General features: G+C 45.1%; 1 protein-coding gene across 3 annotated transcripts in view; it reads right to left on the bottom strand.

Moving 5' to 3' along the window:
* Positions 1–17,906, bottom strand: part of Faf2 (Fas associated factor family member 2) — a 39,497-nt gene extending 21,591 nt beyond the window's left edge. For 2 of the 3 annotated variants that reach the window (XM_035442978.1, XM_027409859.2), the window contains exons 1-2: positions 17,764–17,906; positions 374–442 (exon numbers count right to left, since the gene is read on the bottom strand). In XM_035442978.1, the coding sequence (XP_035298869.1) occupies positions 374–442; positions 17,764–17,826 (132 nt within the window). In that variant the 5' untranslated portion in view covers positions 17,827–17,906. The remainder of the gene's footprint in view (positions 1–373; positions 443–17,763) is intronic. The other variant, XM_027409858.2, reaches the window with a different exon arrangement.
* Between the last annotated feature and the right edge of the window lie 686 nt (positions 17,907–18,592).

The raw sequence follows: 18,592 nt of genomic DNA, 5'->3' as shown, positions 1-18,592 counted from the left end.
GTGGCTACAAAACAAAAATTAAAAAAAAAAAAAAGGCTCCAAAAAAAGAATCCAAATATCTAAGTTTTATGCTAAAACTAAAATGAGAATTTTGTTTTCATGGAGTTTCCATTCTAGTTACATTCTAGTAGAACTACCTCAAAGCAACTAATGTTGCAAATGTAATGAATACCAGGGGCATGGTGGTGAGAACACTTGTTGCTAGGAAGACATAAGGAGAGAGGCAATACATGAATGCAATTCTTTACTTTCATAGCTTCTATACTTCTACACATGTGTTTTAAACACAAAGAAGCTATAATTCTGATATCAAAATAAACAGCAGAGCCCTACAGGGAAAGGGCTGTACCAGCAGAACTGTAGGAACCCATACCTCCATGTTCCAGTTATGCTGCTCCAAAGCAAGGCGACACTGATCCATGGATTCTATGCCCGTCAGGTCCTGAAAGGAAGGGGAAGCACAGGTTACTACGGGGCTGGCTGAGATGGCAGAGTAAAGTCCTGGGTTCCGTCTCCCCACACAGCATGTGTTAGCAATCAGGAGGGGTAGGAAGAGGGGTCATTGTTGGTCACAAGAGGCAAAGGCAGTTCCAGGACAGGTTCCAAAGCAACAGAGAAACCCTGTCTAAAAAAAAAAAACAAAAACAAAAACAAAAAAAGGGGGGGGGCTGGAGAGATGGCTCAGCGGTTAAGTGCACTGGCCGTTCTTCCAAAGGTCCTGAGTTCAATTCCCAGCAACCACATGGTGGCTCACAACCACCTTGAATGGGATCTGGTGCCCTCTGCTGGCATGCAGGCAGACGATTGTATAGACTGTATACATAATAAATAAATAAAATCTTAAAAAAAAACAAAAAAGACAAACAGGAAACCCTGAGCATAGGGAACATGGAAATTTTATGTATTATCAGTGTATTTTTGTGTAAATCTAAAGGAATTTTGTTTTGTTTTGTTTTTCCAGACAGGGTTTCTCTGGGCTTTGGAGGCTGTCCTGGAACTAGCTCTTGTAGACCAGACTGGTCTCGAACTCAGAGGTCCACCTGCCTCTGCCTCCGGAGTGCTGGGACTAAAGGTGTGCGCCACCACCGCTCAACAATCTAAATGTATTCTAAAATGAAGTTATTTAAAAGTGAAAGGGCTGGGGGCTGGAGAGATGGCTCAGTGGTTAAGAGAAATGACCATTTTTCCAGAGGTCCTGAGTTCAATTCCCAGCAACCACATGGTGGCTCACAACCACCTTGAATGAGATCTGGTGCCCTCTGCTGGCCTGCAGGCAGAAGACTGTATAGACTGTATACATAGTAAATAAATAAAATCTTTAAAAAAAAAAAAAAGTGAGAGGGCTGGCCATGTGGGTCAGTGGTAGAAGACTACTTTAGCACAGGGAACAAGACCTGGGATTACCCTATGATGACAGCAAAGAAGACTTAGATGCCTAGATTTCCCACTCCCTACCTATACAGAAAAACAACCAGGGGTAGACGGTTGTTTAACCAGCAGCTTAATCAGATTCTCTGCGGCACACGAAAAGGCTTTATTTATTTATTTGGTTATTTAGTTGTTTTTTGTTTGTTTGCTTGTTTGTTTTTTGAGACAGGGTTTTCCTGTGTAGAACCAGCTGTCCTAGGACCAATGCCAAGTGGCTCCCTTATTTTTTGTTTGTTTTGGGGGGGCAGTCTTTGTAGTTCTTTCTGACTTGAAGCTTACTATGTAGACCTTGCTATGACGGCCTTGAAATCATAGAGATCCATCTACCCCTGGTTGTTTTTCTGTATAGGTAGGGAGTTTCCACTAGATTCTACTGCATAACTACTACTGAGAATCACTAACTCTAAATGCTAAACTGGGCATATGGAGCACACCTTTATCGAAGCACTGGGGAGGTAGAAGCAGGCGGATGGATTTCTATGAGTTCAAAGCCAGACTGGTCTACAGAGAGAGTTCCAGCACAGCCAAGGTGACGTAGTGAAACCCTGTCTCGAAGGAAAAAAAAACAACAACAAAGAAACCTAAGTGCTGTGGGAATGACAATTAGATGTACATATATGTAGGGAGAAATCCCATGTATCTGTAGCGCTGACCACGCCTGTTTGGGTGTGGTCACAGATACATAGAAGGTGTGGGATAAAGATCGATGAGAAGCGCTCTGCGTTTTTTTGGGGTTCCGGTCAGGTCTCAAAAGGGTGCAGAGACTAACCTGGGTCTTTGGTGTAAGTAATCTTCCACAATAAAATACCAGTATCATTCTTATTACGTATCCTGTTATATTTCTGCTACATACTTACACCATTTGAAGTTGTTAGTAGAGTGCCTGCCTAGCATGCAACCACATAAAAACTAGGTGGCACAGCTGGCCATGGTAGTGAGCACCTTTAATACCAACACTGAGGAGGCTGAGTTAGGTGATCACTGAGTTCAAAGCCAGCCTGGGCTACACACAGAGAAACCCTGTCTCCAGGGGGAGAAAAAAAAATCCAAACCAAACCAAACAAAAAACCAGTACACTGTCTGGGCACAGCCCTGCAAGACTGCAAATTCAGGACCAGTCTAGGCTGCTGGGTGAATTCCAGGCAACTTTAGCTACACTGTGAGATCTGGTCACAAACACCATGATCATCGAGTCGAGGACCTCTTTGGGGGTGGAATGATCCTTTCACATTTGAAAGCCTTGATAGACACTGCCCAAGACAGTATGAAGTTTCCATAAAGACTATTTCAGTTTACATTGTCTAAAGCTGGTTTCCAGTGCAAGTCAAAATCTACCTTATTCCCATATAGTGCCAACATATTTCCCAATGCCAGAGGGGAGGGGAGGGGTTTTCCTTTAGCTTTGAAGTCACCTGTGCTGTCTCAGAACAAATGTGTTTAGCTATCATGCAACTTAAGGAAGGAAAGCTATATTGTGGCTCACAGTAGACGATGCAGTCCGTCGTGGCATGCACTACCAGGAAGCAGAGAGGATGAACTCGAACACTCACGTTCCCCTCTCCTTTATCCAGCCCAGGACCCCAGACTATGAAAAGGTGCTGCTCACTTTTCGGGGGGCGGTCTTCCTACCCCAGTTAACCCAATCTAGATAACCCCTCACAAGTACACCCAGACATCTGTTTCCATGGTAATTCTAAATCCCATCAAGTTGACAGTCAAGATGAACCATCACCAAAGTAAAACAGAAACAAGAAATGTTAGACTTAACCTCAGAGATTTCCAGTTCTTTTTTTTTTTTTTAAGATTTATTTATTATGTATACAGCATTCTGCCTGCACGTATCCCTGCAGGCCAGATGAGGGCACGAGATCTCATTACAGGTGGTTGTGAGCCACCATGTGGTTGCTGGGAATTGAACTCAGGACCTTTGGAAGAGAAGCCCCCACTCTTAACCTCTGAGCCATCTCTCCAGCCCGATTTCCAGTTCTTTTCGAAGTAAATTTGTTTAAAACTCAACAGATTATAAATCTGTCTTTAAAAAAAAAAATTCTTCAGGAGGTAGAGGCAAATGGATCTATGTTGAGTTCGAGACCAGCCTGGTCTACAAGAGCTAGTTCCAGGACGGTCTCTGAAGCCACAGAGAAATCCTGTCTCAAAAAAGAAAAAAAAAAAAAAAAAAAGATTCTTTTGTGCTTATGTGCATCTATGTATGTCATCTGTGTGATGGACAGAAGATTGCCCTGGGAAGGGTGACAAATGGCTTTGAGCTTCCTTACATGAGTGCTAGGAACCAACGTCAGGTCCTCAGGAGGAGAAGCCAAGTGCCCTTAACCACTGAACCATTTTTCTAGCCCAGCCTATCATTTTTGTTTTTAAAATCAATTTTCTTTTTTAATGTGTTGGGGTTGAATCCAGGGCCTCACACAGGGTCAGTACACCCCCAGCCCTGCTTGTCAGTGGAATAGCCTTATCATACATTAGAAAATGAATACTGCAGGGTGGTGGTGGCGCACGCCTTTAGTCCTAGCACTTGGGAGGCAGAGGGAAGCGGATCTCTGAGTTCGAGACCAGCCTGGTCTACAAGAGCTAGTTCCAGGACAGGCTCCAAAGCCACAGAGAAACCCTGTCTCAAAACATCACACACACACACACACACACACACACACACACACACACACACACACACAAAGAAAATTCATGACTCGGCCCCGTGGTGGTGGTGGTGGTGGTGGTGGTGGTGGTGGTAGTGGCATTTGAAGTAGCAGCAGCTCGTGCCTTTAATCCTAATGCTCAGAAAGCAGAGGTAGGTCTCTGAAGTCAAAGCCAGCCTAGTCTACAGAGTGAGCTCTGGGACAGCCAGGGCTACATTGAGAAACCCTTTCTCAAAAATCAAAAACAAAATGAAACCCTGACAGTTATTATTTTCTTCCCCCATTCTCATTCTCTCTACTTACATACAGGTAGAGGGAGGGTGTGTGTGTGTGTGTGTGTGTGTGTGTGTGAAACCCTGACAGTTATTATTTTCTTCCCCCATTCTCATTCTCTCTACTTACATACAGGTAGAGGGAGGGTGTGTGTGTGTGTGTGTGTGTGTGTGTGTGTGTGTGTGTGTGTGTGTGTGTGTGTGTGTGTGTGTGTGTTCCAGCGCTCACGTGAATGCCTATGGGAGCCATAGGGTGACCCTGGGTATTTTCCTCAGGAATCACTCAATGTATTTATTTGGCTTTGGTGTCACCACTGGCAGGCTTCTTCCTAATTTCTTAAGCATCACTCTTATTTCTACAGTTTCAGAACTATTTTGGCTATCTTCACTATATTGAACAATTCCATGAGAAAAATATCACCATCATGCCATTCCCATCAAGAGTTAAAAAGATCTGCATAGGAAGTCAGTGAACTGCAAGTTCCTAACTGGTTTGCTCCTCAGAGTAACCTTGGCTTACATTCAGATCCACTGACATTTGATGTCACTGGAGACAACACTGGAAGGAACAGTTGCAACTGAAACAAAGGCTCCTTCTCCCACTGATCAGCAATTGTTGCCACACCCCCTCGGGCAACCCATCTGAGTGTGTCTTACTCCCTCCTCCCATGAATGAACCCCCCTATGATTTAGGAGCTGCATTCAGATACAGTAATTTACACAAAATTATAACTGATGACAGCATTAGAGCGAGGTGGGTGACATTATTGCTGGGCACTAAAAGATCCCTGAATTCCAATCAGTCACAAGTCCTATATAGAGGGATATTAGGAGAGCTGTGTGAGCTACTTTCCTCCACCCAACCCTGTTCTAGTCATAAGTTGAAGGGATGCTCATCACTTGGAAAGCAGATACTAAATTATTATGATTGCTGATCTAGCTCTTAGGAGAGTCTAACTCAAGGAAGAAATCACAACAGGCTGGGTGTCTAACGATTTAACTGGTGGGAAACCAGGGTATACTCACCTGGTTTCCTAAGTGCTTCACTTCCCACATCTCAAATGTTTATAATAACACATTCTGTAGACATCTAAGTGCTCTATGCTCCAATTGGCTTGCTCGGGCTTATACTTTAAGTTATTCCCAGAGTAAAACTTGGCAAACAAAACATACACACAAACAACAGAAAAACAAGTAACCTTTGCTTTCTCCTTTCCACCAGACAGGTTTGCTAACTCAGGAGAAAAACAGAATTTAAAGTCCATTCAGAAAGTGATGACCACTAGGCTTTGAGCTGTAACTAAAGCCCTTAGCTATCTGTGTTGTTTACATTTAATTCTTATCTCCCAGATTAAACAGCAGCAATTCCCACTTACTAAGCACCTACATTAGGTAATAAGTACTTTCTCATTTTAACAGTGAGTAAGCCAAGTATCCAAAGGTTACATTGCTAGCCCAATAATACTTGATAACAGTAAGTCATGCAGTGGTGGTGCATGCCTTTAATCCCAGCACTTGGGAAGAAGAGACAAGTAGATTCTCTGTGAGTTCAAAGCCAGCCTGATTTACACAGCAAATTCTAAGACAGCCAGGGCTACACAGAGAAACCCAGTCTAGAAAAACCAAAAATAAACTTGATAACAGTGAAAAGCTAGGACAACTTCCAATGTCCAGGTTCTCTTAAGCAACAATGCCTCCAATTCTTTGCTTGTTTGTTTGCTTTCAAGGCAGGGTTTCTCTGTGGCTTTGGAAGCTGTCCTGGAACTAGCTCTTGTAGACCAGGTGTGCGCCACCAATGCCTGGTTGCCTCCAATTCTTAATTCAGACAATATAAATGTTTATTGAAAATAATGGTAATTTGGCTGTACAGTGGTGGTGCAAGCCTTCAATCTCAGCATAGGCAGAGGCAGGTGGATCTCTGAGTTCAAGGCCAACCTGGTTTAAAAAACAAGTTCCAGGACAGCCGGGCTATGAATAGAAACCCTGGGGGTGTGGGGAAATGCTCATTCTTGCAGAAGACGAAGTTCAGTTCCCAGCACCCACATGGTGACTCAAAACCGGAACTCCAGTTCCAGGGAATTCACTGTCTTCTTCTGAACCATGCAGGCACAAGGCACACATATGGTGCACACAAACATTCAGCCAAAACATTCATACACATAAAACACGTTTAAAAGGATTAAAAAGAAAATGCTGCAAGCTTACAGAGCCTCATATCAGGTTGACTTTGGCTGGCCAGGAGCTGGAGCTCCCTTTGGAAACCAGGCTGGCCTCAGCCTTAGAAATACAATATTTTTAAAAACATTAACGATTTTGTTTTGTTTTGTTTTTCAAGACAGGACTTCTCTATGTAACAGGCCTGGCTGTCCTGGAACTCACTCTGTAGACCAGGCTGACCTCAAACCGGGAAATCCTCTGTCTCTGCCTCCCTAGTACACTCAGCATTAGAGGGAAAAACATCGCCCAAACACTAAAACCCAAACCTGTCACACAGCTATTTCTAACAGCCCTACTTGTTTGCAGTTTAAAACAAATTAATAGGATCCAGAAACGTGGTGCCAGTGACAGGAGAGTACAGGCACAGAGCTAGACTTCCAGTCAAACCTCAGTGACAGCTGGGTAAGTTACCTATCGATCCTAGCCAACTCATCAACAGCAGAACTTACCTCATTTGTTTATTTGGAACCCTGGTCAAAGTTAATGCAATAATGTTCAACCAACATATTACACTTTTAAATCTCAAGGTGTAATCAGAATACATTAGTCAATTCCCTTCCATAAAGAAACTGTTGCTGGGTGTTGGTGGCGCATGCCTTTAATCCCAGCACTCGGGAGGCAGAGGCAGAAGCAGGCAGATCTCTGTGAGTTCCAGGCCAGCTGGTCTCTAGAGCAAGTGCCAGGATAGGCTCCAAAGCTACACAGAGAAGCCCTGTCTTGAAAAACCAAAAAAAAAAGAAAGAAAAAAGAAACTCTTATTTACTCCAAATCACTGTCCTTAATTCTCTAAAATTTTAGCTCACAGATCCCTAACTGTTACGTTTTTTGTAGAAAAAGAGGAAGAGAGAAGCAGATGGGCGCCAATGTTATGTTTTTGTGTAAATTAGATATAAAGAAAAAGAAAAGGGTGCAAGATGAGACATATTGACTAGTTTATTATAGGCCCAGCAGAGTAGAGAGACTGAAGAGGAACAGGGGCAATGGCTGACCGCCATGGCCCGTCGCCATAGAGAGAGAGAAGAGAAGCAGAAGCAAACAGAGTGAAGAAGCGGAGAGAGTAGGTAATAAGTAGATGTGGGAATGAAAGGTGCAGGCTTTGATGCTGATCGGCTCTACCTCTTTAAGAGACGGACCCCGACCCCTGACAACAGTCAGGGCACGCACAGGGACATGCCATCACCACGCATTACCTCACCCACCACCTCACCCATCCTGCGTGAGGACTCTGGGCATGCATGGAACCTCAGTGCGCACGTGCAGTCTTCCCTTTGAAAGTTCCAACTTCCCTGCTGCGCCCCCCCCCCTCTCTCTCTCTCTCTCTCTCTCTCTCTCTCCTTCTTTGCTCTCTCTTCTCCCACCTACGCTTGCTCTCTGCCTCTCTATGGTGACCGGCCATGCCGGTCAGCCATTAACTCTGTTTCTCTTCTCTCTTAGTCTCTCTGCTCTGCCAAGCTAATAATAAACTAGTCAATATGTCTCATCCGCCTCTTTTCTTCTTTTTCTTTATATCTAATTTAAACAAAAAACATAACACTAACACTATCTCCAACTCTATTGCTGTCATACGATTTGCCTAAGTGTTCCAAGTCTGCATTCTGTACCCACAGGTGCAATTAGATCGAAACCCTCAGTAGCCAGGTATAGTGGCATGCATCTGTAATCCCAGCAATCTAGCAGCTGGACGCAGAAGCAGCAAGTTTGTCAGCGAGAAGCCAGCCTGGGCTACTAGCAAGACCTTGTTTCAAGGGGTGAGGTGTTTCAGAATATTTGTTTAACTATGTAAAAATGTGTTGCTGTTTTATCTTGCCTACCTAAGGCAATAGCCAGGGAGGGGGGTACCAGGTGGGACTTCTGGACAGGGAGAGTTAAGCAAGAGGAGGAATTTAGACAGACATGGAGGAAGTGGGAAAGTAGAACACACAGAATGAAGAGAGGTCAAAAGCCCTGAGGCAGAACATAGACGAACAGAACAGGTTAAACTAAGTTGTAAGAGCTAGTGGACAAGCTGAAGCTAAGGCCCAGCATTCATAATTAAGTCTCCATGTGTCTCTGTTTGGGAGCCGATTGGCAGCCCAAAGAAAATTCCAACTACAGTGAGGGGCTGGGGACGTGAGGCACTGGGCTGACCCCCAACACTGGACCCCCAAAAAGAAAAAGTAAACCAAACATGTACATGCAAACATTTTTAGCTCATTAATTCTTAAACAATTCAACTACTTCTGTAACATTTATTATTATATTATCAAGTACATAGAAAGATGTGTTTCGATTAGACACAAACTTTCCATCATTTTAACTTGAGCATCTTTAGAACTGGTTATCAGTGGGAACTCTAAACCAATCCGCCTAAGACACTAATGGACACCTGTCTACATAACTCCTCCACCGACCTCTGGGGAAAGATCAGCTATTCACTTCTGGGGTTAAATCACAGTTCGCATCACATAATAAGCACAAAGCCCTTCAATCTAGAAACTTTTACCCAAGTGAGAAATTCCCTTAAATGAAAGCCCTTCCTCTAGAAATCCCCAAATTTCTCCATAATGCCAAACACCTAACATTCGTCATGTTTCATGTGCTGACTTCTCTGTCTGTTTCCACTAGTATAGGAGCCACACCAGGGTAGGAACTGTGCTGACTGTGTCCAGTGCCTACAACGACAGCTGAGTCACTGAGAACGGGATCCGTCTCTATGTGCAAGAACATACACTGCAGCGTTGTTTGTGGTAACGAAAACACAGAAAAAAGGAGGGAGGAAGGGAGGGAAAGAAAATGCGACTGCCCATAAATGTCATGGTGGTTCACGTAGCACCAGGAGGTAGTGGCAGGTGGCTCTCTCTAAGTCCAGGCCAGCCTGGTTCCAGGTCAACCAGTTGCTCTATAACATGGGCAGACCTTGTCTCAAATTGATTAATTAAAAATAATTCTGAACATTTGAGTATTTAATATTTGCCAAGACTTCAGGTATATTAACATTTAAACATTAAAGCAACTTTATGAGGTGGATAATATTATTAGTCCACAAAGAAACTATGCCACAGAGACAAATTAAATGGTAACTTGTCCAGAGCTGAAAGTTAGTAACTGGAGAAGGCAGAATTCGAATCCCGAGCCTTCACAAACAAGCATTCACATACTGCTGACTTTCACAGTACACACACGACCCTGTAAGAGAAAGGCATCCTCTTGCCCAATGAGAATGGGCACTGTAACCAGTCAGTTAGCGGAGTGCCCGCCCACTGAAGGGATCATCACTGTACTTCATCTTAACAAGCATGCACATCCAGACAGCAATCTGCTGATGGACAGGAACAAGACCACTGGCATTCTCAGATCTTCCTAGCAAGCATACTGCAGCCGGGTGGTGGTGGCGCACACCTTTAATTCCAGCACTCGGGAGGCAGAGGCAGGAGGATCTCTATGAGTTCGAGACCAGCCTGGTTTACAAAGCGAGTGCCAGGATAGGCTCCAAAGCTACATAGAGAAACCCTGTCTCGAAAAACCAAAAAAAGAAAAAAAAGCACACTGCATTTATTTTAAGGAGAATGCAATCTTCAACTTCTGCCAAACAACAAGGGTACAATCCCTTGTCTCAGCCACTTTCCTCAAGTCACTTAGCTATCTTATACCAATAATAACTGAATACCAATTTTCCCCCCAGTTAACTTGTCCCATAGTCTTTCCAAACCATTTAAGTTCATATAAGCAAAACAACTTTTGTAGGAATTTTACTTGTTCATATAATATTTAATTAAATTTATATGACAAAGATGGGCGGTGGTGGCACATACCTTGAATCCCAGCACTACAGAGGCAGAGGCAGGTAGATCTCTGTGAGTTTGAGGCCAGCCTGGTCTACAGAGTGAATTCCAGGACAGGCTCTCTAAAGCTACACAAAGAAACCCTGTTTCGGAAGAAAATAATAATAATAATAATAATAATAATAATAATAATAATAATAATAGTATGACAAACACCAGTAACACCAGTCCACATGGTTCAGGAGCACACATAACTGACTCTTGTCAACAGTACAATTCAAGGAATGGGCTACATATATAGTTCAGTGAAAGGGAACTTGCATAAAGCCCAAGCCTGTGTCCTATTCTCACTTCTACCTCTGCCCAAATACAACGGAAATGCTAAGGGCAAAAATACTTAAGCAAGGCCATGAGTTGGTTCAGTGGGCTAAGGTTCCTGCTACATAAGCCTGATGTTCAATCCTGAAACCCATGCAAAGGTGGGAGAGAAAGTTAAACTGTGGTCTTCATATGTATTACAGCATAAACAATCGTGTCTAAAAGAGAAATAAGTGAGCATATTTGTAAAAACTATACTTGAGCTGGGGAGATAGTGCCATAGTTAAAGCACTGCCATACAAGTAAGGACTGGAGTTTGGATGCCCAGAAACCCACATAAGTGTCAGGTGGATACAGAGACCACTTGTAATTCCAGCCAGGAAAAGCACAGATAAAGACTCCCAGAGCAAGCCGGCTAGCAAGGCCAGCCTTATCACTGAGCTCTGTGTTTCACTAAGAGACCCTACAACAATGAGTAAGGCAGAAGAGCAACTGATGGTGATCCCCAACATCAGTCTCAGACCTCCACATGCACACCCACACACATATGCAAAAGAAAAAGTGAATACACTCCCTCACCCCTACACACACACAGGGAAAAGGGGGGGGGCTGGAGAGGTGGCTCAGGTGTTAAGAGCACTTGTTCTCACAGAGGACCTGGATCTGATTCACAGCATCCACAATTATCTATTGCTCCAGTCCAAAATACACCATTCAGGCAGGCATGTGAGCAAACACTCATACATATAAAGTAAAAGTCTAAAAATCATTTTTTTTAAATAGATAAAAGCTAAACCTTAGGAAATAGAGGCTACCTTATACTCGGTGAGGTGAAGATTAGGGTAAGAGGACTTCTTTTCTTTTCTAAGATTTATTTATTATGTATACAGTGCTCTATCTGCATGCATGTCTGCATGTCAGCAGAGGGCACCAGATCCCATTATATATGGTTGTGAGCCACCATGTAGTTTCTGGGAATTGAGCTCAGGACCTCTGGAAGAGCAGCCAGTGCTCTTAACCTCTGAGCCATCTCTGCAGCTTGGTAAGAGGGTTTCTAAATTAAGCATCTCTACACATAGAAGGAAAAAGTACATGAAGATATGCAACAATCCCTAGTGTTTTATTTGATGACATATTGCCTAGGATATGCCAAACATTGCTTGGTAGGGGTTTTTGTTGTTGTTGTTGTTTTTAAAGATTTTATTTACTTATTATGTACACAACATTCTGCCTCCATGTATATCTGCACACCAGAAGAGGGCACCAGATCCCATAACGGATGGTTGTGAGCCACCATGTGGTCGTTGGGAATTGAACCCAGGACCTCTGGAAGAGCAGTCGGCGCTCCTAACCTCTGAGCCATCTCTCCAGCCCCTGTTGTTTTTTTAAGTAAAAATAAGTCAAGTTTGGGAAGCAGAGGCAGGCAGATAGCTCCAAGTTTCAGGCCAGCTTGGTGCCAGACAGGGCTACACAGTCAGACCCAGTCTCAAAAACAAAACAACCAAGCAAACAAGTCAAATGTGGTGGTGTATGTCTATATCCCAGCTCACTGAGAGCAGAGGCAGGAGACTTTTGAGTTCAAAGACGTCTGGACTGTATTGTGAGACCTGGTCCACAAAGAGGAAAACTGGGGAGGTGAGGATGGAGTGGAAGTAGGTTACACAAAACCAAGGATGTGTAAAAAAAATCCTTACGGAAACTACTAGTTTATGAGCTAACAAAAAATAAATTAAACGGGAGAGGAGTGGAACAGGGCAGCAGTTAATACAGAGACCCGTAACTGTCAGAGGGCCGAGAATAAGTGACTGCTGAGTGCTCAACTCTAAATAGGTCATTCCTATCGGCTCCCTTCCTCCCACAAGGTTCCGAAAGGAGGAGTGGAGACAATGCTAAGAGCTGAAGAGTGGTATCTTCTGGATAAGACACAGCCCTCGCACTCATGAATTCATGTCAGCTAAGACTGTCCGCAAAAAATCAAGCTCAGATTATGTCAATATTGCAACAGGCAGCAATAACTGAACTTAGTGGGTTATTCAAAAAAGAAAAAGACATCAAGGTGGGAAGGGAATGTGTTGAGATGTCTGCTGAGGAAGGAACTGGGGATGCATATACTCAAGATACATTGTACAGGCCGGGCAAGGTGGCCACACCTTTAATGTCAGCACTCAGGAGGCAGAGGCACTGGGACCTCCGAGTTTCAGGCCAGCCTGGTCTATATACTACCAGGACAGCCAGGGCTACATAGAGAACCTGTCTCAAAAATCAAAAACAAAACAAATACATTGTATACATGTATGAAACTGTCAAAAATGTTGTTTTTCAAGACGGGGTTTCTCTGTATTGTCCTAGAACTCGCTCTGTAGACTAGGCTGGCCTTGAGCTCACAGAGATCCACCAGCCTGTCTCCAAGAGCTGGGATTGGAGACGTGCACTACCACACCCAGCCAGGATTATTTCTTTTAGAAAAAGAAAATGGATAATGTCCATCACATAATATAGCACTCCCATTTCACAGAGAGAGAGAGAGAGAGAGAGAGAGAGAGAGAGAGAGAGAGACACTCAATGTGAGAACTCACCCAAGACTGTAAAACTCACTAGTAGCTTTCCTTGGCCAGGATTAGAAGAAGAGAGAAATCAAAACTCAAATAAATCACTGTGATTTTTTTAAACGGATGAATGGCAACTATCATGTACTCACCACAACTTCCAATTCCCAAATGGAAACTCCAAAAAATTACTTATAGATTTGCTTCTACAATCCAGGCTTTAAATAACTTAAAAAAAATAATTTGACTTTATTTTATTTGCATAAAGGTATCAGATCCCCTGGAACTGGAGTTACAGACAGCTGTGAGCTGCCATGTGAGGGCTGGGAATTGAACCTGGGGCCTCTGGAAAAACAGCTAGTGCTCTTAAGCACTGAGCCATCATCTCTCCAGCTCTTTTTTAAATAACTTAAGAGAATATGAGTCATGCCTTGTTATCCACTTACAAATTGTTTTTTTGCCGGCGTTGGTGGCACACACCTTTAATCCCAGCATTCAGGAAGCAGAGGCAGGCGGATCTCTGTGAGTTTGAGGCCAGCCTGGTCTCCAGAGTGAGTGCCAGGATAGACTCCAAAACTACACAGAGACACCTGTCTTGAAAAACAAAACAAAACAAACAAAAAAAATTTTTTTTTCAGCCAAGTATGGAGGTAGCCACCTGTCATCTCTATCCCCAAGTAGTAGCTAAGGTAAGACTGGCCTACATAGGCCACCCAGCGAACCCCTTTCTCATAAACAAAGAGAGCTGACAGGACGGCTCAGTGACTGAAGGCACTATCTGACAAGCCTGACACCTGAGGTCAACCCTTGGAACCCACAGGGCAGAAGGGTCAATCGCCTCTCACAAAGTGTCTTTAGATTTCCACATGTATTGTGGCATGTGTGGCCCCACACCCACACATTTAAATAAATAAAATGTAACGAGTTCTCTAATTAAACAAACAAAATGACATTCCTGTGCAAGCAGAAGGGGATCACTTCCTCCTAGGGAATGGTACAATCACTCCTTTCTTTCTGAGCATGCCATCCCTGCCTTGGTGCTAAAACACCAGCCCAGAGGCAGTAAACTAAAGCACTGGAGAAGTCTATATATTTGAAAATTTGTGGACACTGACTCCAATAAAAGTAATTTAAAACACATCTACATCAGCTCGTCTTTAAATTTATATACCTATTATTTTCTAGTGGAAATAGCTCAAAACATAGTGTCTACATTATTCCACTCAGCTAATATAAACTCAGCTAAAATAAACCAGAGCCATGAGAATTATACACACATAAGACAAAACAAAAACAAACTTAAAAATATCAAATGGACTGAGAAACATGATGCACATGCTTTAGAAAATTCTAACCCAATCACATCACAAAAAGAAACATAAGAAATCTCAATTTCCTGAAATGTTTTATTTTCACTAATTCATTTATTTAGGCTTTTGGAGACCTCACCTTGTAGGATAACCTGAAACTCAGTATGTAGCCCAGGCCGGGCCTGAACTTATACCAATTCTCTCTCTCTCTCTCTCTCTCTCTCTCTCTCTCTCTCTCTCTCTCTCTCTCTCTCTCCCTCCCTCCCTCCCTCCCTCCCTCCCTCCCTCCCTCCCTCCGTCTCTTTTCTTTTTGGCTTTTCTAGATAGGGTTTCTCTGTGTATTCCTGACTGTCCTGGGACTCCTCTGTAGACCAGGTTGGCCTGGGACTCCTCTGTAGACCAGGTTGGCCTCGAATTCGGAGATCCACTCTGCCTCCCCAGTGCTGGGACTAAAGGTGTGCACCACCACTGCCCAGTCTAGCAATCCTCTTAACCTCTCAAGTGCTGGCACTGCCATTACAGGTGTGAACCAACATGCCTGGTTCAACTGTACCTTGTGAAACATGGACCCACACAGAAAACTGGCTGTCAGCAGTGCCACCCTGTTCTATTCTGACACCCATGGAAATTCCAAGCACATGACCCATAATCCTGGAGAAGCAAACCCCAAACCTGGTGGTGGTGTCACTCCCTAGTTAAGAAAAGCTCTCATGACTGTCTCTGCCTACTGAATTGAGCATAGTATTGACAGGTCTCCAAAATCTGGCTCTAGTTTACCTTGTCACTCCCGGTCTACTTCCTACAACAGATATGTCCACACCTTCCCATCTCCAAGTGAGAAGCCCACTTTCCCAGCTTCAAACATTCTCCTGCCCGCCATCTGCTCAAATTCCAACCCTCTTCAAAACCGAAAGGTCTTGTGCTAAGAGCTCAGACTTTCAGGCCACAGCTAGACCCACTAGATCTCCACGAACAGCTTCAGGACCTAAAGCAAATAAGTCAACAGATCTGTTTCTGTACCAGATACCATAGAAGGCACAACACCCTTTGTACTTTTACAAGGTAACTGTGTGGATTGAGCATGATGGTTATGCATCATCTTAAAGCATAGTAGGTAACAAATATTAACTTCTAAACCATCCTTCCTTCCTTCCTTCCGCCTTCACCATCAGTAGGTTTACTTGTGTCTAAACTCAAAGACAAAGACACAGAGACACACACATAGACACACAGACATACACCCCAGAGGGCTTTCTGGGAGCTCCTATTATTCATGTTATGTACCTTGGCTTCAACATTAGGATACAAACACAACACTCATGAATGTGGATTTCTAAATATATGCAAAGCACTATTTGTGCAAATTATCTGACCAAACAGGTTAACAGTCATCTAAAAAAGTTTAAGGTTATAACATCTGACGTTTGTGTATGTCAAGCAATACTTAAGAGCAGTCTGAGAAGATAAATCTGATCCAGGCTTGCTTATAGAACACAAAAATACAAAATGCATTTTCTTAATAAATTCAACTTCATACACCTTGACAGGTGTATTAATCTTATGACAATATTAACTTGCCAGCCACCCCGTTTCTGACAATGTCCACTGAAGAAGATGAGGAGTTCCTCAAGCTCTTTATCACACAAACATCGCCATATATACTCACACTCACACACGGCTTACCCCTAAGAGTTGTAAAGTGTAGTCTAGCCAAGGTAAATAAAACCCTGAAAGTAGTAGTCTGCAAAGAAGCAAAGGCTGACTGTTCACTCTTTAATTCTAATCTGGTGTCATCAATTTCTCTATTATAAACTCCACGAAAATGTCAGCTATGCCTATGATAGTACTTTACCATTTACACGCTCCCAACACATTGCCTAACAACACACTCGAACACACAAAATCAACATCAGAGCAGTTACAGCCCACTGTTAACTACATACACACTCTTACACACAGACTGTACAGCAGAGACATCAAAAGCCCACGAAGGGCTCAAAGACTGTGCTTATGTGACACCACCAACGACTAGCTGTGTGACCTAAGCACGCTGCTTCCTTTTGTTTGGAAAAGGCTGGCCAGAAAATCGCAATCCTCCAGCTTCCACCTCCTGTCCTCGGAGATTACCGTCCTGGGCCACACCCACTGGTGCTACTTCTTACAATCCATAGCCATGTATGAGACAGGGGCTGTCACAGTAGAACGCCATTGGGCTGTGTACTAATCGAGGTAACATGCTCAATGTTAGTGACAGTCTCACACATTTAGTGGGCGGCATTCTAACAAGCAGTGTCTGGCACTAAGAACTGCTCAAAATGAGTATTTAGCACGTTCCCTATTAGAAAACGAGTTCTAGTAACTGTAGTTCTATCTGAAGTCAAACGTTGATAGCAGCAACCGTTTAGGCACATTTTGACTGTTTACAAAGTCCTTTCAATACCTTGTAACATCCATAGACTCCAGTTTACCTCCAAAGCACCCTCAAGGGGACAGACATTTTGAAGTCATGCATTTAAGAACTAAGGCAACTGGCTAATAACGCCACGGTGACCACCACGGTGGTCTCCTCCATGCTGACCCTCCACCTCGGTTAAGTGCTTAGTGCCTTTTTTTTTTTTTTTTTTTTTTTTTTTTTTTTTTTTTTTGGTTAACGTAACATCCACTAAGAGGAGGCCGAGTCCTGCAAGTTTCCACCCTCCAGGAGAGCCAGCAGTTCAGGAGAGAGCCGAAGGTAACAAGATCCGGTCAGAAGCCATCGATGGTACTTAACGTCGCATTGTTTCCTCATGTGGCGTCCTCCCACTTCTCTAGGGCAGGGGCCAGGGCTGTGTGTAGCGCTTCCTTCCCTACTACGGCCCTCAACGCAAGACCCCGAGACCAAGAGACCCTCGGCCTCGGCTGTGGAAGGCGCGGGGCGGTGGTGGGCGGTCCGGACCCGCGAGCTGACGCCAACTCCGCGATGGGGACTTGGGGTCTCTAGCACAGCACACCAGCAGTCGACGGGCGCGGAGGGGCCGCGCGCGCGCGAGCCGGGCCCGCGCCGCTACGGGGACCCGGGGCGGCTGGCCCGGCGGAGGCTGGAAGGCTGGCTACCGACAGAGCTCGGGGCCGGGGGGCCGGGCAGTTGGCGTCGGGGGGGAGGGGGCCGCCTGCCGCTCTGAAAAGGGGCCCAACCCCAACCTGAGGATGGCTCGGCGCTCCTCTAGGGCCCCGCTCCCCATCCCGCGGCGGCCTGCGCTGCACCGAGAACTCGCTGCTACCTGAAACTGCAGCAGCTTCTCGGTCTGCTCCTGAGTTAGATCCTGCTCCTCAGGCGCCGCCATTTTGCCGCCGCCTCTACGCTCCTGACCCGTCCGCACCGTCACCCGCCGGAAGTGACCTCAGGGGCCACCGCTTCCGGCCCGAACCGCCGCCGGAACCCAACTGCGTCTGCGCGCGCCGGCGCCCGGGCCCCGACCGCGTCCCGCCGCCACAGGGCGGCGCGCCGGAGTCTCGGCCGCCGAGCAGTTCCGGGGGAGACCGGGCCGAAGCGGGGGCTCGCCGAGGAGCGGAGACCGCTCGGGTGACAGTGCGGCCCGGCCGCTTCTTAGGCGTCGTGCAGACGTCCCCGACGCCCTGGCGGGTGTCTCAGGACGCTGCTGCTTTAACGGCCGCTCGCCGGGAGCGCTGGTAATGAATGGGGTAACGGGGCTTGCGGACCCTGCGGCCCTGCACCGGCGTGCGAGCCCCGTGTGCCGCTCGCCCTTCGTCGCTTTGACAGACCCAGGGTGGATACTCGGACTAGGTCCAGGCGACTTGACTTGGCGTGTTTGACACCTCGCGAATGACAGACCACCCGGACTGTTGCTTTGGTCGCCTGCGGTTCATTTACAGCCCCAGGGCGGGAGAGGCACACTCCAAACCTCCAACACTGGAGAGGCTAAGCGTAGCGGGAGCATCTTGAATCCAAGGCCAACCTGGGCTACATAATCAGACCCTGTATCAAAACAACCACCAAGAACAACGCCCCTCTCTGCTCCGGTTTTTTCTTAACCTTTAGAACCTTCTAGAGAAATACTGTCCAATAAAAATACGTGGACCACACATACA

This window comes from Cricetulus griseus, chromosome 3 (genome assembly GCF_003668045.3).
Source record: "Cricetulus griseus strain 17A/GY chromosome 3, alternate assembly CriGri-PICRH-1.0, whole genome shotgun sequence".
NCBI lineage: Eukaryota > Metazoa > Chordata > Mammalia > Rodentia > Cricetidae > Cricetulus > Cricetulus griseus.
Note: the sequence above shows the minus strand (reverse complement) of the source record. Positions and strands in the feature narration are given on the sequence as shown.